This window comes from Punica granatum, chromosome 2 (genome assembly GCF_007655135.1).
Source record: "Punica granatum isolate Tunisia-2019 chromosome 2, ASM765513v2, whole genome shotgun sequence".
Classification (NCBI taxonomy): domain Eukaryota; kingdom Viridiplantae; phylum Streptophyta; class Magnoliopsida; order Myrtales; family Lythraceae; genus Punica; species Punica granatum.
In genome coordinates this window covers 30,518,189-30,544,368 of record NC_045128.1, presented here as the reverse complement: position 1 = coordinate 30,544,368, position 26,180 = coordinate 30,518,189, and the positions used below count along the sequence as shown (strand labels likewise).

Below are 26,180 nucleotides of genomic sequence, written 5' to 3'. Positions count from 1 at the left end.
GTGGTATCAGAGCCCAAGGTAACGATCCTGGGGAAGTACACACGCTATGCGTGGAAACCCACACCACACCAAAACCAGAGTGTGGAGCTCGTGGCTAGTGAAGGGCCTAACAATTGGGTATCCGAGTCCGGAAGTGAAAGCCCGGCTCGAAGTCCTCCATATAGTCGAGAAGGGGGGGAATTGTTGGGCCGGTTTCTCTCCTATATGGAGAATGGTGAGGGCGGGTGTTGGAAGTAATCCCACATGGAAAAGTTGAGAGGAAATCCATAGGTTTATAAGAGATAATGGTCTAGCAACCCATTGGCTTAAGCTTTTGGGTTGCGGATGGGCCCGAGTACAAAGTAAGCCTGTGGATTTTACCCAACAGTAACTAACCTATCTTTCAAAGCTAGCAAATAAATAAATGAGACTCGAGCAATGTGCCAAGGGAACCACAAAGCTCTCCACCGGTTCATCTTTGGACTCCGAGACCTTAATAACTTCCACGCTGATGTAGTTGTGGATAGGCTAGACTTAAGAAGCTCTCCAAACCACATAATAGCAACTCTAAGGCTGAATAGCTAGAGCTAACTCTCTTAACTCGTCAGCTTGAGTATCTGTAGATCGAGGCCATATCCACACTCCTTGCTTCAACATAGCACTCACCTTTGCATCCTTTATGATGGTAAGAAAGCAAAGCAAACCTCTATTACAATGCTCGAGGAGTGGCCTGTCCAAGAGCTGCGCACCATGCCAAAAGAAGATATTTTCGTCGGTCCTCACCACTTGTCTAATATAAGGTTGCACAAGAGGCCTTAGTTCCAAAAGCTTTCTCCAATTCCATGAACAGTCAGCAGGAACTTTTAAAGTCTATAAACATCTCCTTTGATTAGATACTTTCAAGTGCAAAGCAACCCACAATGATCCAATCCTGAATTCCTAACCCTCCACATATCGGAAGACACACTTCCTCCCATTTCACCTTCAAACCACCCTTCTGCCGTTGCTTTGTTCCATTTCACAAGAAATTAATGCATTTCTGATGCACAAGTTTTTTTACATTTTTTAGGACACCAGTAATTAACCATGCTAAATATAACTGAGTTTATTAGCCGAAGTCTCCCTGCATATATAAATGTTTAACAGTTCGACTCTTCATCCTCTTCACAATTCCATTAGCAAGAGCATTACACTCCTTATGAGAAAGTTTTCCTGTAACAAAAGGTTAAGACAAATATTTGACCGGAAGAATACCATCTTATACTCAATTATCCTTAGTGATGATTCTTGAACAGTAGAAGGGATGCCACCACAAAATAACTTAGATTTTTCATGATTAAATCTCAACCCAGACAACTTGTAAAACTTTTGTAAGTACCTTTAGAATACGAGAAAGAGACTACTCACAACCATTCAAGAAAATGAATAAATCATTTATGAAGCTCAGGTGGATGAGCCTCGATCGCTTTGCATCTTGGGTGAAACCCAAAACGACCTTGAAGAGCGACATTATTTAAAGTTTAAGTGAGAACTTCCATAGCAATCACAAAGAGGTACGGGGATAGTAGGTCCCTGCCTCACTCCTTGCTTTCCAGGGAAATATTGAACTAGGGAACCATTTACAGCAACTTCCCAATAAACTTCCCAGGGAAACCCACAGCATGCAAAGTATTCAATATAAATTGTCAATCCAAAGAATCAAACGCCTTCACCAAATCCACTTTTACAGCGCACCTGGGACTGATTTTGGGCTGGTGAAAAATTTTCACTGGCTCATGAGCCAATAAGATATTCCAATAAGATATTCTCCACAATTCTCCTACCTTTCCCAAACGCAGGTTGATTATTAGTATTCACCATTAGGAGGACTTCTTCAATCTATTGGCTATGAGCTTGGTAATGCACTTATAAAAGGTGTTACAGCAAGAGATAGGCTTCAAATCCTTCATTCGGTCAGCAGTATCCTTCTTGGGAACTAGGTTGATAATAGTCATGTTGGCTTCCTTGTTCAGCCTCCCTGTGTCAAAGAAATAGAGGACGACTGATAGAAAGTCATTTTTAATAATTGACCAAGCACACTCATAAAAATGGGAAATAGACACCATCAGGCCCCGGGGCCTTAGCCCCATCCATGGAAAAGAGAACTTGTTGAATCTCCAAATCTGATATATCCCAAGGAATCCATACATTGAGTAGGCACTTGCTTTTTAATAAGATGAGAAATAGAAGAAACAGTAACCATCACTCCAGGATCAAAATTCCACGGCAACCATTTTGATCTCCTGGATCTTTTCCACCCTGTTCCATCATCTCTAAATGTAGTATTTATCGAATTCCTTGCATTATGTGCCTGCACAGATCTGTGAAAAAAAAAGAGAGTATTTTGATCACCTTCCTTCTGCCACATGATTCGAGATTTTTGTAAAAAAATAAGCACTTTCAGCTTTGAGGCATCAACATATGGCGAGGCCTGTCAATGAGAAGAGCACTTTTCACCCTGTCCAATTCAAACTACAGAGCAAGAACATTAAGCTGCATTAGCCCCATCAATGAGAAAAGCACTTTTCACCCTGTCCAATTCAGACTACAGAGCAAGAACATTAAGCTGAATATCCCCACAGATCCTCTTATTAAACTCCTTGAGCTCACTCTTGAGTCTTCTAAGCTTTTGGTATGGGATCGAGATTGAATTACTTGAATCTCACACCTGCCCTATCAGATTGTGAAACTCCCTATGCTGTGTCCAAATTAAAAAAAAAATTAATGTTTTTGGCCATGCATTCTTCTCTTGCTTAATTGTAACAATAGATGCACAATGATCAGATATCCCCGGAGGAGTGAATTCCTCAGCAGAACATAATTCGTGCTGCAACCAAATCCCATTTGTCAACACCCCATCCAACTTCCTAGCATGAAACCCTTTTGCTCTCTTATTAATCTAAGTTGACCTACAACCCACATAAGTATGATTCAACATATTTAATGATCTGATACAATCATCAAATTCCTCCATATTCACATCCTTATACATTGATTTACCACTCAATCTCTCATCATCGGGGATCCCTGACATCATTAAATATCCCATAATAACCCAAGGCTCACTAATAGACAATGATAGATCACCCAAATCCTTCCTTGGAGACCTCTCAAGTTGAGAGTTAGAACCATAAAGGAAAAAGTAACAGGAAAACACTCAGGAGATGATACAACAGGGCATTTTGTACAACCTCAGAACCAGGGCAACAATGCCCAAATTGTATACCCTTTTCACATTTATCTGAATACTGGGGAGTATCAATCATAATCTCAAAAACATAGTCACTTATTTGGAATTGGGAAAGGGGGTTGGGCCGGCGCCCCCAATTGGTCGATACCTTAATTAGGTTGCCAACCATGTCTTAGTTGGCCGGCGACCCCAATTGGTCAGTGGCCAATGGATGCCCCCCAATTTGGGGGACCCCAGCGGCAGGATCCCCCAAATTGGGGGGTCGAGAGTGCCCTCGCCGGTCACCCAACTCCCCGACAGGCCAGGTCGGTGATCCCAATTGGGGGGTTGAGTGGCCGATGGGCCCCCTGACCCCCAATTTCAGCCCCTTTCATTTTCTTTCTAAATAATTTTACATTTTTTATTTTATTTCAATTTTTTATTGCCTTCATGTTTATTTTTGCAAAATTTCTCCATAAAATGTCGCCACGTCACCTTTGAATTCAATTTTGGACTGAAAACTAACGATATAATACGTGGTGAAAAAAATAAAAAATTTTGTGATGTATGGTGAAATTTTTTTTATTTTATGTTGTGTGATGAAGTTATTTGAAAAACCAAGATATATGGTGTCATTTTTCCAAAAATATATCAATCAATAATTTTTGAATCACTCGGTCGATGATTGTTGAATAATGTTAATTTTCGGGGTAAAAGAAAAATCTAATTGATTATGCTTGTGCAAAATCTATAATCATTTTGCATAATTAGTAAATCAATTTCATGAATGTTTTGACAGCAAAATTCATTACATCTTCTCAGCAAAAAAAAAAAAAAACTCTTTACACCTTAAACATCTCCCTCTTTTCCGGGGAAATAAATGGTCAATTCCCTTTCAAATTGATAAGGTACCAATAGCAGAGCAATCCTAGAGCAAAATTGTGAGAGACAGACATGTTTCCCGGCTTCTCAGCTTCTCAAGCTCTCGATAATCTTCGACAGAGCTGTATACGTGCCGAAGGCCGACGATGTAACCCCAATGATGATTATAATGCCGCAAAGTGCTCCCTACAGAGAAAAATCGAAACAGAAGATTTTAATATGATGGAGAAGCGATATGTTCGCTAATCTCGGAATGATGATCCTTATCTGTATGGTTTTGCGACAAAGATTTTAAGAAGAGATACCTGTGAATAGGTTACTTTCCCCCTCAGGATGCTCAGGAAGCAGGCACAAGGAAGTATAAAAGTCTGCAATAGGTTGCAAAACAATTTGACTGTATTAGTTTCGAATGCGATGGTACGAACAATTCAATTGGTGCCATGCTGATGATATTACAGGTTAACAGGTTATAAGACGTGACTTACAATGAGCATTGTCAGCAGAGATCCAATCAATGACATCACCAGGCCTAAGAGAAGAATCAAATAAAGAAAATGTCTCAAATTAAATTCAGATATCCAAAAATATTGATTGCAGAAGATGAGACTACAATAACATTGTGAAGGAAATGCTTACCGAAAAATGGAACCACGAGGCCCACAACCAAGGAAGATATCACGAGCATGGTTCTAATGCAGATGGCATAAACGCGGGAATTGTGATTTGATGGCAGCAGTTCCTCCAAACTCAGCGCTACGGGAGACATGGTCAATGCATACGTGGAATCTGTTAAGGAAAAGATTTCTCACAGATTTGCTCTTGAAATGCGATCATACTAGTTCATACGAAAGGCTGTTCTTCTCTACATTTTTTACCAAGTAGTTAAGAAAAGCTGATTTTGTCATGTGCAGCAATTGCAAGTTACGACAACTTTGAGCTGTTGTTGTCTATAAAATCTTTCGTACCACTTTACAGAGAAAGCAAATTTCATTTTGTGCATAAGTTGTCAAACTGTAGAGTACCCATTGGGTGGATTGAGAAATTAAGGCGGTATACGGAACTGTTGGTTATTCCATGTTCTGAGATTTTCTTGTCGAACCTTTGTATGCCTTCGTACTTTAATGGATGTTGCAAAATAAATACTCTGATTCTATGGTGGTTCCGATCATTGGTGAGAATCCGAGAAAGGATATTTAGTTAATGGGTTCACGATCTGCAACAGAAACAAAAATGAAGTTAGACTTTCACCTTTTCTTAATGGTAGTTTCGCAGCAATAAATTGACAATAATTAATGGATGAACTGCAGTCGTAAAATGGATTGGTCAAGAATCAGAATAAAATCGGGACAAATACTATAAAGTAGAATCATAACTATATACCGTGGTCCAGACAGCAATCTTTGTAGCCATCAACGATTGTGGCATGTTGAGAGTATATTGAGACTTGGTTGAGTCGGCGAACATCAGATATCCCATAACTGCGGATCCAAGGTATAAAAGAGTGCAAATACCAAAACTGCAACCGCAATTGAAAACAAATATCACATAAAAAGGTTGGTCAATTTCTAGTTTTTATTTCAATAGTTTAGATATATGAATGAATCTGCCTTACCTTGCTAGTAGGACTAATGGAAACTGACTCGGTTTTGCCATTGAAGTGTAGATGTTTGGGAACACAGCGTGTCCTGAGAAGCAAAAGCCGTATAGTCCAATAGCAACCGGAAGAGTCCCAAGGTTGAGAGCCACTGTCCGTTCGCTATGGAAACCGACTTGGTCAATCATACCGACCCAAAATAGGCACATGACAACCACGAATGATGCTATAACTCCTCCCGCTGAATGACAAACAATGGAAAAAGGAAAATGATGAGCTTCCCAAAAAAGGGTTGACATGCTAACTAAAGAATGAGAACAATATCTCACCGGAAAGATAACTGAGAAGGCTAAGATCTCGGAGCCAAACCGTAGGGAGAATGACGAGGGTGGTCATTAGTGCGAATACATGATGGGAATCCAACGAAAGTCCATAAAAATTTACTTGAGCGTTCGGGAACAGTGATGACAGGGTATCACTCTCCAAGATAATGTGTTCAACACAAGAGGCCTGAACAAAGAATACTCGGACAAGATTAAATAAACATCTAAAAGAAGAGGTGCTTTCCATAAGGCATGAAGAGAAATTAATTGTGGGAGCGGGTCAGTTTGTACTTACATATAGTTCGATGTACAGTATCACCTGCAATCCATGGAAGAGATTGTAATTATCACGGGAGATGCATAAGGCAATAAATAAGAATTTTCTGCTAGTAGATAAGTTCGAGTACCGAGATAGCAACTCGTCCAAAGGTACCGAAAGCAGCCTGCCCTATGTCGGGATAAGTCTGGAGGCTGGGTTTACTGTCCAAGCAACGACGAAGAAGTATGCCTGTGTAGAAGGAGAGCAACCCAAAGAATATCAAAATGGAAACTCCGAACCATCCCCCTTCTTTGGCGGCATATGGAGTTGAGAGGATTCCGACTCCGCATAGCACATTCATCCCTGTTCACAATCTAAAGTCTGATGATTGTGGTAGAGAAAAACTAATATTCAAAATGCAAAACATAATTGAACGGACTGAGACTATGAGCGTTGCAACTTTAGGGAGCTTACCATTTAAAGTGGCTTGCCCGAATGAGCAGTCACTAGAGATGGGAAGCTCATGTGCAACACTGGAGTCTTTCCTGATGGAAGCACGGGATGAAAGAGGAGGAGCGAGATAGTGGGAGCTCCCCCTGTGCTGCCTTTGCTGCTTCTCCTCCGTTAGACCTGGTTCTGGTAAGAGCGGCTTGGAAAGAGAAGAAGATTGTGCCTCTGGAGAGCGTCTATGGATGAGGGATGAGGACAAGAACGAGCTCCCTAATCTGGACAGAGTCGGCGTCCCCAGAATCCCAATGCCAGACTGCACGCTCGAATAGAGATCAATCGACTGCCTGAAACGATATGATTCCTAACGAAGTAAGATGCCCCCGGTTTAAAGTGTTTAGACTATTCAATCAAACTACCAATATCAGAAAGAGAACACCTGCTATAATAAACGCTGAATACTAAAATATCGAAAGAGAAACTTTATAAAACTTCAATGCTCGGGACTATTAGTTGCTCGTCTGAGGTTCATTTCTGCTAAACACTTTTATTTACCGTAGGTGCGGAAAAAAGTTCTGCAGAACCTTTACTGCAGACACTGTTGTTGGAGCAGACAGTGTGTGTCAATCTATATGATTGCCAGTTTCAGTTATTACCGTTGGAACCGAATCAAAGAAAATTTCCAGCAAAAGAGTAAAAAAATAATTGCAGAAAATGAATAAATGGCAAATGCTATGCTAAACATTTTAAATGACCCGTTATCTTTCCCTTCTATTCAATTAATACCGAAAAGGTGTGTGCGATGACCGGAACAGCGAGAAACTGCTCCAAGCGGTGTTTACATGGGTTCCCGTTAGTATAGTCTTCATACCGTCATCCTGAATAATACCGGATGATAACGCTTACGATACTATTCTGAAATAGATATTTGTCGGTTTTTCAAAAATATCAAAGACTGTCAGTTTTTCTCCTAAATGGCCCTCAACCTTCAAATTCCGCCTCGTCCCACCATTCCGGAAATCCGGTTAGGTCTCTCCTAAAATGCGAATGACTTCCCATGACAGGTCTGATTATTTACTTCTCCCACTAAACCAAAAAGAACAACATTAAAATTTACCAAAAACTAAACAACCTTGACAAGCAAAACCAAAATCCACAAACATTCATCCGAGAATATATATACGCATATACACGTACACATATATATGAAGCACCTGTAACTCTGAGGCCAATTGTTGGTGTAAGAGCCAGGTCCGGCCTGGTTTGAATTAAGCTCTGCGGATGACCATGAAGAAACTGAGTCTTTCCCATCATCTTCAATTCTCTCAAAGGCCTTCTTTTCATTGTCTTCTACCTCCCCCTCACTCTCAATGCACAAGCTCTGATCTGAGACAACTTTCTTCATTTTTTCTCTCCTGCAAAAAATGCTTCAACCCTTTGTCTCCTTCCTTCCTCGGAACAGATCACACGTTCATATCAATACAAAAGTTGATCCCTCTTTACCAGACTTCGAGACCGTAGATATTTACTGCTTTAAAATGAAAATGTTGTTGTCTGTCTTGAGGGGACAGGGAAAAAAAGAAGAACACACACACACACAGATGACTAAATTTATGTGTTTCAAAAATGGAAGGGGAATTTATGTCCCCCGGAAGAATGGGCGGAATTATCATGTTTGGCCCTGACCTGGTCAGCAAGCAAGATTCAAGATTTGCCAGCTCGATTACATGCACTTTGATGTATATGGCAATTCGCGCCAAAAATCGTCTTCTAAAGGGGAGGTCAAGGGGTCGAAACTCGAAAGCGCTTGCGTTAGTAGACCCTTGTCCTCTACCCATGAGAGCTGTTCCGGTCCACTGTGCGCTTTGGTGGGATCATGGTGACCTAGGTGGGTTATGTCTCACCGAGTCATTTACTCATTCGGGCGAATGGAACATTCCATGGAGGTTGTGAAGCCCCTCTAGTCTCCAGAGGAGGGTTGCTACGCTGGTCTCCCCCTCTCGGCCTTTTTATTCAGCAACAAAAAAAAAATTCGCGCCAAAATATTAAATGATGTTATATTCGTGCAATTACTAGACATTATTATTATTATGGCTCGTTAACAAACTGTTCCAAGGGGCTATTACCGCGGCGGACCGCAGCCCCATGGTAGCAATACATCTAGGACTGGCTTTCTGTGTCGTGCTATGCTTATACAAGTTACGTATTAAATGGGATTGCGTAAAAGTACCTAAGTCCGAGCATGCCACATTTATTAAACGTGTCAAAATCTGAAACTCCAAACACGACATGTCGGCACGTTTATTTTCGGGTTAAGACTGATCTACCTACTTAAGCTGTTTAATTAAGCATGTCCAATTGTGCACATATAAACATACCTACAAGATAGAACACAAATAAATAAAATGAATTCATTTCTACAATATTTACATGATTAAACATGGTAAACACATTCAATTAGTTACCGTATCAATATTATATAAAATTAATTTTATTTTTTTCATAAACGGGTATATAGATAACAGATTTAGTAACACGATAAAACATGTTTATTTAAATGGATCTAATCATGTTTATAAAGTTGGTTATATCGGTTTAACATGTTAAAGCACAATTATTTATATAGGTTTCACAGCGTTGGATTCATTTAGACCGAAAACATGTTTAGTCGTATCCATACCATGTTATGTTATCATGTCGTGTTAGAAATTGCCGGCTCTAATATTAATACACGCATGGGTTTCCCGGAGCAGAGACCACTTAGACCTTGACCAGGCGGTCCCGAGCATGGGTTATTATCTCAACAGGGTCGATGGGCATGCATTAACCCAATAGCCGGTTTTTAAATCTCTAACGTCTAAGGGGCAAGAAATGTCCCCTTGTTTCAGCACACAGTTAATGGCAAGATATCTCTACTTTTGTCAGAGCACACCTTAACGGCGCTAACTTGCCGAGCTAATGCACTGGTGGGATACATAGGATAGGATTGAGTAAGCCATAAGGATGGACCGTAACCCAGTCCATGCTCGGGTCTAGCCGGACCTTCATTGTTGGGTCATGGTTCTAATTTCTGTTGAGCACATCAAAAGATGATGAACCTCTGCCTCGGATGGCTAACTCTTCTTAGAAGCTTCTTTTTTTTTTTTTTCCCATTCATAACCACAATCAAAAGATGAGGAACCCGATTTGAACCAAAGATTGGTCACATTACATAGTCAAACAAAAGGATCTAGCAAGAACAAATACGCACATAATGAATGTGCAACGCCTCATCGAAGGGGATGATACCTTATAAAATACAAGTGAATGTACACTCCAGCCTCCAAACAATACTAACAAAGAAATGTTCTCCTTTAAGTTCCTGTGAAAAAAAGCTTCTGGCACGCTGAGCATTCTAAACAAGTATATACTGCCCCTGGTTTCTATTGGAGATCTTCATATCATATATCGTGTCAGTCATTGAGTTCTATGTATAGAGAAGTTTTTCCCGCCCGAGAGTTTCAAAAATGTGCTCACCCCTCCTCCAAAGATTCGAAAAGAAAATGGAACCAAATAGGCAGTCGATAGTATAAGCACAGGCTGTGGAATACGAACAGTTTTACAAGGTATCGCGTGTGACCCTGAAAGAGATCCCATCTTTCAGGTGGCCTACTGCTGTTGGCCATAACCATTTCATCATGTTTGGACCTAACACCTGCCCCAAAAGGAGGACCAAATTGTCATTTATACACATTTTAATCTGAGAAACTAGTTGTATGTGTCAGGAAGAGAGAGAGAGAGAGAGAGAGAGATTACCAGTGTCACATTCTTGTAGAACCCAAGGTCAAATGGGTTACGATAGCTCTGCCCCGATTTCCGAGCTAACCATGCTGCTCGTGTTGCTTCATAGGACTAACAACATGCCCGGTGCAGAATCAAATTAGAGATTGGACAGACAAAATTTAGGGGCATGCATGAAGGAAGAGTCAAGAAGAGAGGCTCACCTCTATAGTAGTCATGTTATGAGACAACAGGTAGATGTGCCGAACCAGTAGACTACCCAGTATAAGACTCAGGCTCATCATGAGTGTGCCACATATGACCTGAAATATCCATCTTCAAATGAAAAGCTTTCTACTAGATTCCTCTAATTCAATTGGCAATAGGATATGGCATAAAGGAGAAAGTCATTGGAATAGCTTGATAATAGGGGGGTGAAACCTTCACATATATAGAGCAAAAGGAACAAATGATCCCAAAATTTTCTCAACGGTTGTCTCTTTCCAGCTCAGATAACTTTTCTCGAGAGGAGAAAGGCCCAGAGAGAATATCATATCCAGCCTCCTTATAAAAGACTTGAACATTCTAGGGCGTCAAGCACTTTTATCTTTTCAGCGGAGATGTTCCTTGACAATGTTGTAAAATAAAGCAATAGTAGTCTTCAAGGTGCAGTATGTCTTACATAGAAGACCTTGGGGAAGGCATGACCTGTAGACTCCCAGTCCCTTCGGAATGCAGAGGAGACAACAATTACCTATGCAAGCAGAAAATTAATGAAAATTCGAGGCCTCTTATCTAGGCTATAACGATCAATACCATCCATGGAACATACCATAGCGTATATACTTCCCAAGGTTGCCGATAGCACAAGAATGAAGAAAGCCTTGTAGTTCCAATAACCAACACAATTGTTTGTCCATACACAGTGGTGATCCTGCACTGAAGTTACTATTCTGAGGTTCTGGAATGGCCCAACATAGTTCATACAGATACCAAGCAAAACCAAAGGACTGTCGAAGAGCCAAACAATTCCAGGATGGATTTATGCACAAACTGCCCTTACCATTCTCAAGACACATCTTTTGCAAACCCGACAATGGTGACACCTCGGAGGCTTGTAGTTGGAGCAAGTGTCGCATTTCCTAGGCAGCATGACCTATCAGAAACGTGACACAGATACTTCAGGTGAACTTACAATCCCAAACTTCAGAAACAAATTGAGCATAACTACAAGGTTGTTCTACAGCAACTTACGATCACACGACTGAGACATGCTATACTCCAATATTAAGTTAGTAGAAAGATCCCTAATGGCTAATATGTTTCAAGCAAATCTATTCATAAAATACGAAAACAAGCCAAGATATCCGATCAGAAAAGACAACAATATAATAGAAAAACAACAAGTTCAAACTTAACCGTTAAAATCCATAGGGTCACTGAAACAACATTTAATTTCAACAACCAAAGGCTTGAAGATTTCTTACTTCCTCAGACATTAACACTTCCTCATGCCTGATTTTCACCGAAATTACACACTCATCAGCTTTCTATGATGTCTTTTCGTCGGCAGCAGTCTCACCTCTTAACACATGCAAACAGAGATTCATTTATCTAAAAAAACTAATATTGCGACACATATTGCAACTGTTCACGGCAAAACTTGAGCTCAGAACTTCATTTTATCTATCAGAATCCCAACCATCGTCATCATTACCAGCATTTTCCAAGAAATGGGCGTCTAACATATTCATGAGATCAACCGAAAAGGGACATCAAGCAGCTTCCTTTAACTTCAACCCAGAAAACAACAAATCGAGACTCACGGGTTGCTTAGTTTCTTGATCCGAGACGTCGCTGTCCTCCACGTCGGGGACGTACGAGGGCGGAACGCGACCCGGGTCGGTGAGGACGCAGACGAAGAAGGAGAAGAGGCAGTAGCAGATCAAGGAGGTGAAGATGATGGCGTTCAACGACCCCACCGAGGTCCGCAACCCGAGCCAATCGTCGAGGAACGAGAACACCGTGACGTAGTACACGAACCCCATCTGCAGCAACACCGCGAAGACCGGGATCGACAGGAGTCTCTCCCACTCCATGGTGCGGATTTTCGCCGGGAAGAAGAACAAGAAAGAACGAGCTGATTCCGGAGCTCCGAGTCTCAACTCCTCCGCTAGCTCGTCAGATCAGAAGGCAGGAAATTTGGTAATTTATACTTTGCACCCTGAAGTTTGTCTACATACCACTTTTGACTTTGAGCACTAAACTTTTGCTTGGGTGCAAACTTCAGGGGGCAAAGAGCTCGACGACAAAACTTCAGGGGCCCAAAAGATTTGTTCTTCCGTGGAAGATTGAGATATATGGGCTTCGGCTCGCGCTTATGGGTTGGGCTTCATCAAATTTTGTAGCAATTGAATGAATATTGGGCTTGGGCTTCTGATTGGGCTTTATATTAAACTCTTGTGTTTTTTGGGCTGATTTCATCTCTTCTAGTTATCTTGTTAACTTTACATACACGAGAGTCTGACTAGCTCTATGCATGGTGTTATATAACTTTTTTTTTATATATATTTTTACATAGAGCCATTTTAAACATATTGATATAGACATTTTCTACGGTTTAAGGGTGAGAGTAATCCCTTATTTAATAGGTGATAATAAATTCTTCAATGAAAATAAAATTAATAAAAAAAAAATGAGAATGGAAAATCGTGTGAAAGGAGAGAGGAGGATTGAGATGATGGCTTGGGAAAGGGGAGGGGAGGGGAGGGGAGGGGGATAGAGGAAATTACGGGAGTAGTTATGAGTTGGTAGGTAAAGTTAGTATTTGAAATTACTAATGTATTTTCAACTCCTTTCTAATCTGATGGCTCTTAATCAACCAAATTATTTCATTATGGGCAATGGTGGCAAGGAAAAGTTACACCAACGGTTTCCTTCTCCAGTTTGTAATTTAGATGTCATATGTTTATGCATATAGCTAGCTAGGAAATTGACCCAACGATACGGCTGGTACAATAAGTTTTTAATAAGAAATTTTATTGAATCTTTATCTCAAAATATTAGTAAGGCCAAACCCGAGCCCTTCTTATTTTTTTTTTAAAGTACAGCATAAGTTTTTTTATAGAGAAGAAGGGAAAAAAAAAAAAAGAGATACGTGACAACATATACTTGCCGATAGTATAAATAATTATAATATAACTTTTTCTACAGCATAATAGTACATGCTCAATTTCAAAAATTAATTTTTAAGAAGACGTGCTTGAAAAGGATGGTGAAAAATATATAAAGAAGATTGTCATCAAACGTTTTAGGGAGGACTAAAGGGATTAAAAAAAATGAAAAATTATGTAAGTGTTTTTTCGGTAGATAATGGGGCAAAACCCCGGATGAACTAAAAGGTGCAATACCGGAACATGGAGGTTCATGTGAGATCACCTAGTAATAAAGAACCGTGGCCATTAGAAACCGAACATAAAAAAGTGAAAACTCAAAGGTAAAGAAACAGCTCTTCGCACTAAACAATCCGCACACAGTTACCTCCCTTGTAAGTATGAGCCACTACAACTTCCCGATACCTTGCCATCAAACGGCGAGACATAGAAAGAAGAGGGCGAAGCAGAGGTGCTCCTACCTCATGGCCTATGAGAAGTTCCTTGATGGCCACAGAGTCGACTTCTCAAATCAGCTTTCGACACCCCATAAACCATGCAACCCGGTCCATATAGTCTTCGTGAGAGAACAATCTCTGAGTACATGGAGGACTGATTCTGGAGCAAGGTTACATCTTTGGCACAGAGAGGACGCAACAATGTTGATCGCAATGCTCATTGGTGAACGGTCGATTGTGAGCCACCAACCAAAGAAAAACCCAAATCCTCCCAGGTCTATCCCAAGACCAAATAGATTTCCGGAGAGGTTCATGCAAATTCCAGGCTTGGTCCGTGAGAAGTGCATAAGCGGAAGCAGCCGAGTACTCACTTGAGGTAAAGAGTCTCCAATAGATGGTATCATGACCCATACCCAGGATAGGAGGACGAATAGCAGCAATACGAAGAAGGGTCAAAATATCAATAAAAGGTGTAGAAGCATCCCATCGCCAGTTCCCCTCCTTAGTAACAAAGTCATGTACAAGTCTCTCCCGAAAAGTTTCACTTTTAGGTGCAACGGCAATCGCACCATCAAGTAAAAGATCACAACCTGGAACCTAACAATCCTCTCAGAATCATGCCCGATTCTCGTCTCCAACTAGCCAACTGATGCCACTAGATAATTTATTCCAAGCTGATACCGCTTCCTTCCAAAGCCAAGAATCTGTTGGTTGAGCTGAGCTAAGAGTGCAAAATTAGGGCCCTCCCTCCCAGGATATTTATGTCAAAGAAACCGAGCCCATAGTTCATTAGGCCTCGTAAACAATCCCCATCTAATCTTACCCTAGAGAGTCGTGTGAAATCAGCTACTTTCCTCAAGCCTAAACCGCCAGATACCCTAGGCTAAGTTATGATGTCCCATTCTACGAGATAAACTTTACGCCTTTCTGAGGAGTGCCCCCATAAAAAATCACGGCATATCTTCTCTAATTCGTTACAAATTCTGACCAAAAGACTCACAACATGCATTGTATAGGACGGGATAGCAAGAAGAATATATTGGATGAGTGTCCTTCTCCTTGCCATAGAAAGGGTTGAAGTTGACCATCCGTTTAAATGGTTGCGAACCCCATTAACCATTTCCTGAAAATGAGACTTCTGAACAACTCCATGAACTATCAGGAACCCCAAATACATGCCAAGGTTATCAGCCATAGAAAAATCGCTAACTGAAAAGATATCTCGACAGGGATTAATAGGAACATTATTTGAGAAGTAAACCATTGTCTTCAACGAGCTCACTTTTTGGCATGAGGCCTTGTAGAATACATCAAGCACAGCACATACCTCTTTCGTCTTATCCACCGTTGCTTCTGCGAAAAGTAACTGGTCATATGCGAACATCAAATGAGAGATCGGGGGCCTCTAGAGCCAACTTGGATAGGCCGACACCTACCAGCATCCGTTGAATACGAGATTAAGTGAGCTAAACGCTCCACACACAAAACAGATTGGTATGGAGACAAAGGACAGCCTTGTCGAATTCCTCTACCTATATAAAATTCGTCCGTGAGATCCCCATTCCATAAGACTTGCATCGTGGCAGAGGAAATGCAGTCCATAATAATTCTCCCTAGATACTCAGGAATGCCCACAGCCTGAAGAGTATCTGCAATAAAATGCCACCTCAAGCAATAATACGCTTTCTCCAGGTCAACTTTAATGGTCATGAATCGACTCCTCTTCTTCATGCGACCATCGAATGAATCAACTCCTGAGCAATAATAATATTGTCTTGGATATGGCGGCCCCGCACAAAACTAGACTGATTCGGGGAGATAAGGCCCGGGATAAACTGCTGAAACCGATTGGCAATTAGCTTAGTGACCATCTTGTAAGAGATGTTGCAAGGCTGATCAATCTGAAATTGTGAATCGTCTCCAGATTCTGCATTTTCAGAATTAAAACCAATAGAGTCGCATTAACCTCCGCCATGGGCTTCCATAACGAGAAAACCCCCCCATCACGTACTCAACAACCGAACCAGAGACAGTATCCCAAATGGCATGATAGAAAACCGCTTGGAACCCATCCGATCCGCTGTAACTGGGGCTGAAAGAATGTCCCGAGCATCGGATCGCAGAGCTAGAAAATGATGATCTGTACTAAAAGGAATTGGATCCTGAGAAGATGCGTAGAGCTCCTTAAAAAGTCGAACTGCCATTTCACGCATAATAGAGTCATCTGTAATCCATACTCCGTTCTCGTTCTACTCCTGCACATGAGCTCCTTAAAAATTATGTAAGTTCATAAAAACTTTTGAAAATATAAAGAAATTCGAAAAAATTATTAAAAAACACTGCCCCCGTATGGTCAATACGCGGACCAGTTTTAATTACTTACCATAACTATACTTATAAATAATATTAGGTCAATGCCCGCACATTGTTGCGGGTTCAAAGCCATTTTATCATATTATATTATATCATCACTAACCGCATCATCATTCCTTTAGCATTTCATTTTGTTATAATTAAAATTACTATAATAGTAATTTGGGTTTCATGAAATTTTCATTACTTTACTTTTACCCAACTTGTAATTTTATTATTATCATATATTGTAATTTAATATGATACAACATTTCATACTATTTGGGCTTTCCATTGAGATAAATAAAAAGTAATAGGAAATTAATTTCGGTCATTTTATATAAACTACAAAAAATTGAAAGCTTGAATTTTTATTGAGCCATAAATTCTTGCATCAGGTAGGCAACCAAAATGATTGATCTTTTTATAATAGAGGAATTTTTGCAAAAAAGCAGAAAGATATAAATATAAAGTTGATAATTTTAGAGAAGAGAGGGTAAAGAACTGTAACATCCTAGATTTTCACGTTCTCATACGCATACTTTTTCAAATTTATGCAATTTAACGCTAAATTTACTGATGATTAATCAATACTATAACTTTTTGTTTTCAAGGAGATAAACTTCCTACTGCTTTCCATGTGTCCATTTCCCTTCAATCTTTCACTTGCCCACGCGGGCCACTCGAATGCATCAATTCCGCCGCCATGTTATTTGCCCCTTTATAAATTTGCCTCTTGTTCAATTCTGGGTCATTTCATTCAATTTCAAGTTTTTGCAGTTTGAGAGAAAAGTCAAGAGCAACGTGAGAGAAATTTTGAGAAAAATAGTGAATAATCGGTTTCGGTATTTTGATGTTAGTGGGACTTGTCAAGGTGAGTAATCTATTCCTATATTAGTACTTTTATTATCGTTACAGTGGTATTTTTAAAATTGAATTATCATGGTCATGTTAATATTTCGGATCATGCATGTATTTTTATATGATCGATTATAATATATGAAAATGAGTAGTGAAATTTTGAGTTGTGCAACTGGAATTGATAGAAGTTGGTGAGTCATGTGACGCCCGAGCCAGTCATTAGCCGAACAATAGGAAATTACTACTTGGAGCAAAGAGGCTGCCAGTGTGGAGTCGCCACTGTAGTCGGGAGCTAAGAAGAGGCAAGGGGATGATTTGAGTTCTAGAAGTCTCGAGATATTTTTGTGACATTACTGAACTCGTGCTATGATCCTGCTACTTTAGATTGTGGTTATTCACTGGGCATCAAGTTCACCCCCAAAATATATTCTCTCAGTTGTTTTACGGGTTAAAAATTACAGTGAATCATGACATTTTACGGTATTTTTAGTTGTTCAATTAAGATTATAATTTTCAAAATACTCTTTATATTTATGAAAATTCATATGTATTTATCGATATTTTTGTATAAATTTTTTTAGATTTTTACAATTCGTATCAGAGCTTAGATTTTTCGATCTCCTGAGCCCGTGGGATATAAAATTATTTTTGACAATATGAATTTCGGGGACGAAATTCTTTAAAGGTGGAGAGTTTGTAACATCCTAGATTTTCACATTCTCATACACATACTTTTTTTTTCAAATTTATGCAATTTAACGCTAAATTTACTAATGATTAATTAATACTAACTTTTGTTTTCAAGGAGATAAACTTCCTATTGCTTTCCATGTGTCCATTTCCCTTCAATCTTTCACTTTCCCCCGCGGGCCACTCAAATGCATCAATTCCACCGCCATGTTATTTGCCCCTTTATAAATTTGCCTCTTGTTCAATTCTGGGCCATTTCATTCAATTTCAAGTTTTAGCAGTTTGATAGAAAAGCCGAGAGCAGCGTGAGAGAAATTTTGAGAAAAATAGTAAAGAATCGATTTCGGTATTTTAATGTTACAAGGTGAGTAATCTATTGCCAAACTATTAATTTTAGGGCAAATTACACAAAAAAAAACCTAAATTTTGTAAAATGTATCAGTTTTGTCTTAAATTTTGTTTTGTACAAAAAAACCACATATTTTGATAATCGTCTTAGATTTGACCTCTCGTTACCATTCTGTTAAGTTTGCCTTCTATTTACCTATGTGGACTTCACGAGACTCACAAAGTTTACACATCATCTGATAAATCATATGGTTTTTTTCATTACATACCAAATTTATGATGAAATTGAAATTTTTTTGAAAATTTGAATTTTTTTATTTAACCTATCTTATTTGTTTATTAATTTATGTCTGAAGTTAACAGTCCACGTATGCAAAATTGACGGAATTTATAACGGATGTCATTTTTGAGACAATTTAGAAAACTTATGGTTTGTTTTGTTACAAAACAAAATTTAGAACAAAACTAATATTTTTATAACTGTATTTCATGGTCATGTCAGTCTTTCAAATCATGCATGTATTTTTATATGATCGATTATGATATTTGAAAATGAGTAGTGAGATTTTGAGTTATACAATCGGGATTGATGGAAGTTGGTGAGTCATGTGGCGTCCTGAGCCAGTCGTTAGCCGATCAGTAGGAAATGATTACTTGGAGCAAAGAGGCTGCCAATGTGAAGCCGTCACTATGATTGGGAGTTGAGAAAGGGCACTAGGATAATCTGAGTTTTGGAGATCTCGATGATATTTTTGTGATATTACTGAACTTGTGCAATGATTCAGCTAGTTTATGTTGTGGTTATTCACTGGACATCAAGCTCACTCCCGAAATATATACTCTCAATTGTTTTACTGGTTAAAAATGGCGGTGGATCGTGATATTTTACGGTATTTTTAGTCGTTCAATTAAGATTATAATTTTCGAAATACTCTTTATATTTAATAAAATTAATGTGTATTTATCGATTTTTATCGTATAAAAATTTTCGGATTTTTACAAGAACATTAGAGGAAATAGAAAGGAATTTGATAATATTAGATAATGAAAGGGTCAAATTATTGGTTATATCTTTTTATAGTAAAGGGTTCTTGAAAAAAGGAGAAAGATATATATCTATATATATGTAAAGTTGATAATTTTGGAGAAGAGAGGGTAAAGAACATTATAGGAAATAAAAAGGAATTTGATAATATTAGATTATGAAAGGGTTAAAAGAATATAGAAAGGATATTTAAAGAAAAGGACAAAAAAAAATATTAACTAAAATATTAAAACAGGTCAGGGACATTGTGCTCGACCACCTGAGCCAAGAAAAATTGTCTGATTACCCTCATACAGCGGCCCTATGATATCCTCGATCGATCCTAGAACTGGTACCCAAGGAATAAAGGAGAGGTTTGATGTAGTCATCGGATGAGGAAATTGTTGGGCATTGACAAGTGAATTGCTAAGGTGTGAGGCTAGGGATGGGGAATTACAGTGAGAATACACCTTCAAATATTTTTCTTTGATTTTATGGCCTTGCCTGCTACTCGGCAACCTATGTTATGGCATTAGGAATTACTGGTTTCATTGATCATGGAGAGAAGAAAAGGTTTTATTCGTGTAACTCCGAAGGATTTTAATGACTTTCGAGAAACTGAATATAGAAGATGGATTTAATAGGAATGAATGGTTCGGAAAGTATAAAAAGGATGGGAGGAAAGAAATCACCTAATTAATTCCAAAAGGATTCCAGTAACTTTCATTTAAAAAAAGATGCGAAATAGTGGATTTAATATCAAGAAGCCAATTATAACAATAGACAGTTGTCATTTAAACCGATAGACGACTCAAAAATAAATCAAGAAAAGGAATGCTACCACACATACACTAAACTGAAAGAATGAAAAAATTAAACAATGTGCATGCATAATGTAGATGAAACTTCATCGATGTTTTTTTACTTGATCTGATGGTGAATGCATGCATGCATGCATGGATGACTTCTGCATGCAGTTGATGCATGGGGGAAGAATTTTCTCTACTTAACTTTGTCACGTTCGCGGCATCAATATCTTTACAGGAGACAACAAAAATACCAACTTGGTAAATCTGCAACAATAGTAGGGAGAGGATGGTCAAGTATATATATAAGAACCAGGGATGGACCCTCCAGGGGCTGAGAGGGGCAATCGCTTCCTAAAATTTCCATGTTCTAAGGAAATTTGTATATCATCCTTCAAATTTTGATGAAATTATTATTATTCGTCCCCTCTTAAGTCGGAAAGTGAATGTTCTTATTGCCCCTCCAAGAAAATCGCCTTCCCTCGAGTTAAATCTTGCGTCCGTCTCTGATAATAACCAGCCAGAAAATGGAGTTATAGCAAAATAAGGCTAAGAACTGGGCCTAAAATCAAACCAATGCAAAGTCAATAATAACTTTTGTTACTTTTTGAGCGATGGGATTATTCAGATGCATTCGTTATCTCTGTCGAGGGAAGGCAGTGACATGCCTATTGAAATAAACTATCTTAAATAAGATTAGCATTGGACATGTATAAATCAAAACCATCCAAATTCTCATCAGAAATAATTCTTATCAATACTTTGATGCTATGAATCCTAATAATCAAAGGTATGTACACAGTTGTGAAACCATTTCGACCAACTTTTCATAAAAACAAACAAAAGATTTTTCTTTAACTGTATGATCTTTATGAGAAATTGATTCAATGAACAAACATTATACCTGCACCCCCTATAATCAAGAGTACTAATATAATCCAGCCTAGGATGGACAAAATTCCAACCATAATCGTGAAGAATGGTTCCCACTTTCATTCTTCAAGAATCCATGAATGAACTGAACAAACTTCATTTTATGCATAGACTTATTCATTATATCATGGAAAATCAAACTCAGGACCTCATAAGATCGGACCAGATCATAGAGTTCCCTAGTCTCTACTATATACCCATTTTCGTAAGTACCTGCAATTCACTCCATCTGAAATACTTTTAGCTTGTGTATTCATTTGCACCATCATTCAATTCAAGTATATTCGCTTTCTACCCTTTTTTTCTGTTTACGAAGGAGATCAATAGGCTCAGAATGGAAGAGCAAGGGGAGTTAGCTAGAGGGGTCTTAAAATCTACGGAGCTTACATGGATTTGGACTCAATTTTCAATTTAAAAGCTTAAGTTGTGAGATCCAATTACATATAAACCACTCTATTTTCTTTTATACTTCCGATGTGGGATTAACTTTACTCAATTAACTTTTATATTCCCAACACTCGCCCTCGGACTCGAGCCTTAACTACCTCGAGGTGGGCTTCTTCTTCCACACTCGGGCGAGGGGGGTCAATGACTACGAGCTGGGCTTCTACTTCCGGACTCGGACTTCACTGGCGTGGTGTAGGCTCTTGCGCGTACGAGCCCCAGGATCATTACCATGAGCTCTGATACCATCTTAAAATCTACAGGGCTTACATAGACTTGGACTCAACTTTTAACTTAAAAGATCGAGCTGATAAGTTGTGAGACTCAATCCCATATAAACCACTCTATTTTCTTTTATACTTCCGATGTGGGATTAACTTTATCCAATTGACTTTTATATTCCCAACAAGGAGCATGGGGCATCTCACTGTATGAGAATCGAATTTAAGAGCTCCTAATTTTAGGTTGAAAACGATGTCTTCCAAATTTCATTCTCATTTTCTACTCTCTTTTTTTTCCAATTTTGAGACACTTAGTGCTATTTACCTGTTTCTAACATGAGTCAATTGTATCTCTTGGGAAGATGTAGGACTAGTCTAAATAATATAGACTTGAAAATGAACCGAAAGTTAATTCTCCAGTACATGTGCTAATTAATTATTTGCAACAATCCATGAATGAACTGAACAAACTTCCTTTTATGCATAGACTTATTGATTAGCGTGTCAATATCATTTACCTAACATTAAGAATGTTCACATATTATGTAAACTTCCTATGACAGAAAACTTCCTCATTTTCTTTTTAAATTTGAAGTTATTATTGTTATTATTTTTTCCCTTCGATATAAGATAAAAGGAACACCGGACGACACAACATGGAGCACACACATATATACTGTGTTAGGTATTCATATAATCTTCACATGTATGCATCTGAAATTTGATAAGGGAGTCAACATATATAAACAGAAACCTGGAAGGATAGCAATACCAAAATGTGACTAGCTTTGACAAATTCATACATGCATGTATAATGAGATTATATAAAAGATTATGATGTATATATCCACGGTTAAGTTCAGCCATACTTTTACATATACGTACAATTTCATGGTTTAGTCCAATACTCTTCTTTTTGGTCGATAATTCCGGATCTAATTTCAGGAAGATCATGTGATATGGCTCAGAGAGCAAACTGAAATATATTCGACACCCTGACCATATTAAGTGATTGGAACATTAGCTTTGCTTATGATTATTCAAGATGCTTACTATCAAAGAATATCAACTATAGAGCTCAACAACATATGTTAAATTGGTGAAAGATTTATATGTAGCAGCGGTTATTATATGTAATTCGATCTGGCAAAATAATGTGAAAAATCATGAGAACATCCTTGAAGCGATTACCAGTCCAAACATAGATCAGTTTTTTTCTCTAAGCAAATCTGGTACTTAGCCGGTCGCAAAACATACGTACTTGTGTAGGGCTTGCACAAAAATTGGAAAAGAAGAAGAAGAAGAAGTATGAACTCATTTGATATATAATATCAAATTCGTTCTGAAAAGATTCAAAGATAAAAATCATGAAGCTTGTTAAATTCTACTCTCATTAAAAAAAAATCATGAAACTAGACATACCGTTGATATTTGACCCCCTTGTGATCACTGCTACAAGGCAAAGATTGATAAGTTTGCTACCACAATCAAAGTGAAAGTTTGACACCAAAGCGGAAAGATGGTCGATCACTCAGAACCCTTTTTTTTTTTAGGTAGATATCACTCAGAACTTTTTTCCGATGACAAAGTTGTATAAGGTTTTATTCTTAAAAGAAATCTCAAACAGTAATTAAAGTGATCATATCTTCTAATATTTTCATCATGAGAAATCAGAAAAATAAGAAATGGCAAAGGAGATAAACATTTATTCGCAGTATTTGAATAGAAAAACCAAGCTCTCGGTGAAAATTTTGTACATGAGAATATATAGATATATACATATACTTAAATATGTTTATGTCTCTCTCTTGCTTAATACATAACAAATTAAGGAAAGTTAACCTATACAAATCTTTCTAGCTAGAGATTAAAATCTCCACGAGCAGCCTAGCGGGAAAAAAGAATCTCCATGAGCTACGCCTGGGTAAACCGGCACCCCAAGCAGAAAGTAGTCTTAGCAAATAAGTTGAATTACCTCATGATATTATAAAGAAAAGAAAAAAAATCTGTAAGAACTGCATACCTCTGTAGAAATTTTTTCCATGGTCTTATTCAAATCTTAATTTCTTGTCACCAAGGATAAACAAACTTTGATAGGCGCTTTTCATTTGAAAAAGCTATCAATACTAAATAAATCACCATAGAAAAGTTGAGCTACCCTTCCATATAACTAATTAAATACATATATATATGTTTTTTTATAATTAAACATATATATGTATGGCTAATCACGCATATAATCAGAAGTTCTAGTAGAAAAGAAATTAACTAACAATTAGCATATGTACGTACCCTTCCTGGCTCCATATTTATCGGTGCAAAATAATATGATCCATCCAAAGTCTGGTGTAGGGTCGATTTAGAGTCATCTCTTGCCGATGCAGCATCATCAAGATTCCCAATACCAGAACCTACTATAGCTGTCCGAGAAACACGGTACCTCTGACGAACGTAGAGGCCGGCATGTGAATCTTGATGAAGCTGCATCTGCAAACGATGACTTGATCATCTCTGCCTCCCAATCGAATCAGATGAAAGGGAAAGATTTGCTTCTGTTGTGGAGATTGTGATCGGAAATTTATACGACTACAGGCTTTGGGAGATCTAAATCCTCAATCTGGTTTTGGCAAGAAATATTATCCACAAATGATCAGAAGGAGAGAAGGATGGGGGATAGAGAGGTCGAGAGGAAGAGGGAGAGAGAGAATTGGTGATGAAGAATTCTGTTTGATGGAGTGCTTATATATAAAAATCTAGCTAGATATACATGTGTATGTATATGTTGTTTGCATATATACGCCATCGCTTTCGTATAATTCAATGATAAAAAGATATATGGGGCAGCTTCAATGAATCGAACTAGGCTTGCACATGAGATAACGAAAAGGGAATATAAATGCCAGGCATGTTCCAAATGCACCCCATAGTATCATAATTTGAATATTTACCGAGTCTACCTTAAAAAATTCTTCGCTTGATACTCATATATTCTTTTAGTTTACGCATCAGCATCGCGTGCAATGTACGCTTTTCCAGAGTTTTCATCCCAAAAAATAGAAAACAAACAATAAATACACGTTTTATGGTATAATTCTATCAATAAATAACAACATAATTTCAAATCGGAGTTGGGAGAAATATTTAACTAAATTAAGTCCGAGGTAGTTCTCATAGTCTAGGAATCATATATATTATGTTTGATAATGTGAATGTTATACAGTATATCTCTCCACATTCTGCGGAACAAACCTAGTTAAGATATACATGAGCTATACAATAAGGCGTCCTATTTTGCTTTGTTGGGGTTCAATAACTAATGAACCTCAAGAAAAAAAAAAGATCCATTGCAGTGATATATGCTTTTATATACGAATAAAGAGATTTTGAATGTAATTTTTTTTAATAATACTACATGTGTCACTTATATAAATTTTTATTTTTTCGTATTAGATATCTTAGTCTTTTTTGTAACTAAAAAAAATTAAGATCCTAAATGCAATAGATAAGATGAAAAAAATAATATAATGTGAGCTCTCGATTTTCACATTTTAATAATGCCCAAGTCTTCAACACGGTAAAAATGTCATGTGCATGCTAATCTATAGATATACATTTTTTTATAGGTCTCTACAATATATATATATATATATATAAGTTCTATATGTATTCTTTACATATATGTGTTTTTTTATATGGGCCAATTAACAGCTCATTGATCCTGTGATAGATGAATTACTTTTCTCGTAATAAGAGTTCGTGAATCTAATATAATAAAATAGAAATTTTAATAATTAGTAAGAGATCGTGAGTAATTTTACAATGAATAATAAATTTGAGATTTCTTGATTATTAAATAGAAACGTATATTACTGCACTAAGTCCTCTTTAATGAATTATTTCATTAACTGGCTTTCCAGCTAAAGATTCTTTTCCAATGGTCTACGTCATACATGAATTTCTAAATATCTGTTCATGTAAGCTCCACGTTAATCTCTTTCTATTCTCTTCTTTACTAAAGGCCGAAAAAAGCTATCGCCTCATTTTTCACATATCCAAAATCGAGGGCATAATCGTAAATTTGCGGTAATAACCACCCAACTCTACCATTCTTTTCTCCACTCCCGTCTTTTCACTCTGTCTTTCCTTTTCTCCCCAATCAACAGCGCATACCCTTTTTTTCAGAAACATATTATTATTATTATTATTATTATTATATCATAATTTGTGCATATTTTATTTTATTTTTTATTATATAATATTTTCATAATTTAATAGAGAACGGGAAGAAAAAAGGAACCCGATGTATCTACAGACTAAATTTGCTAAAAAATGGTTTGGTTACATGTAGAGAACAAATATTTTATCAATCTAATAAACTCTGTGTGTAACACGGGCATATGTCTAGCATAGTTATAAAGTTCCTCCATATTATAAACGGCT

The 26,180-nt window shown here is 37.9% G+C and overlaps 2 protein-coding genes across 2 annotated transcripts; both read right to left on the bottom strand.

Annotated features, from left to right (window-relative positions):
* Positions 1-4,010: 4,010 nt before the first annotated feature.
* Positions 4,011-8,250, bottom strand: LOC116195250 (amino acid transporter AVT1C-like). Its single transcript, XM_031524265.1, has 12 exons — positions 7,907-8,250; positions 6,720-7,039; positions 6,394-6,608; positions 6,282-6,305; positions 5,993-6,173; positions 5,682-5,904; positions 5,450-5,585; positions 5,263-5,282; positions 4,706-4,848; positions 4,555-4,598; positions 4,375-4,437; positions 4,011-4,255 (listed from the first exon to the last, which is right to left on the bottom strand). Exons 1-12 carry the CDS (start codon positions 8,095-8,097, stop codon positions 4,157-4,159), a joined length of 1,659 nt encoding a protein of 552 aa, XP_031380125.1. The 5' UTR covers positions 8,098-8,250; the 3' UTR covers positions 4,011-4,156.
* Positions 8,251-9,865: 1,615 nt separating this feature from the next.
* On the bottom strand, positions 9,866-12,634 carry LOC116193495 (probable protein S-acyltransferase 15). The gene is made up of 7 exons (XM_031522217.1): positions 12,278-12,634; positions 11,515-11,607; positions 11,284-11,385; positions 11,134-11,205; positions 10,676-10,774; positions 10,488-10,583; positions 9,866-10,386 (listed from the first exon to the last, which is right to left on the bottom strand). The coding sequence occupies exons 1-7, from the start codon at positions 12,548-12,550 to the stop codon at positions 10,291-10,293; spliced, it is 831 nt and encodes a 276-aa protein (XP_031378077.1). The 5' UTR covers positions 12,551-12,634; the 3' UTR covers positions 9,866-10,290.
* Between the last annotated feature and the right edge of the window lie 13,546 nt (positions 12,635-26,180).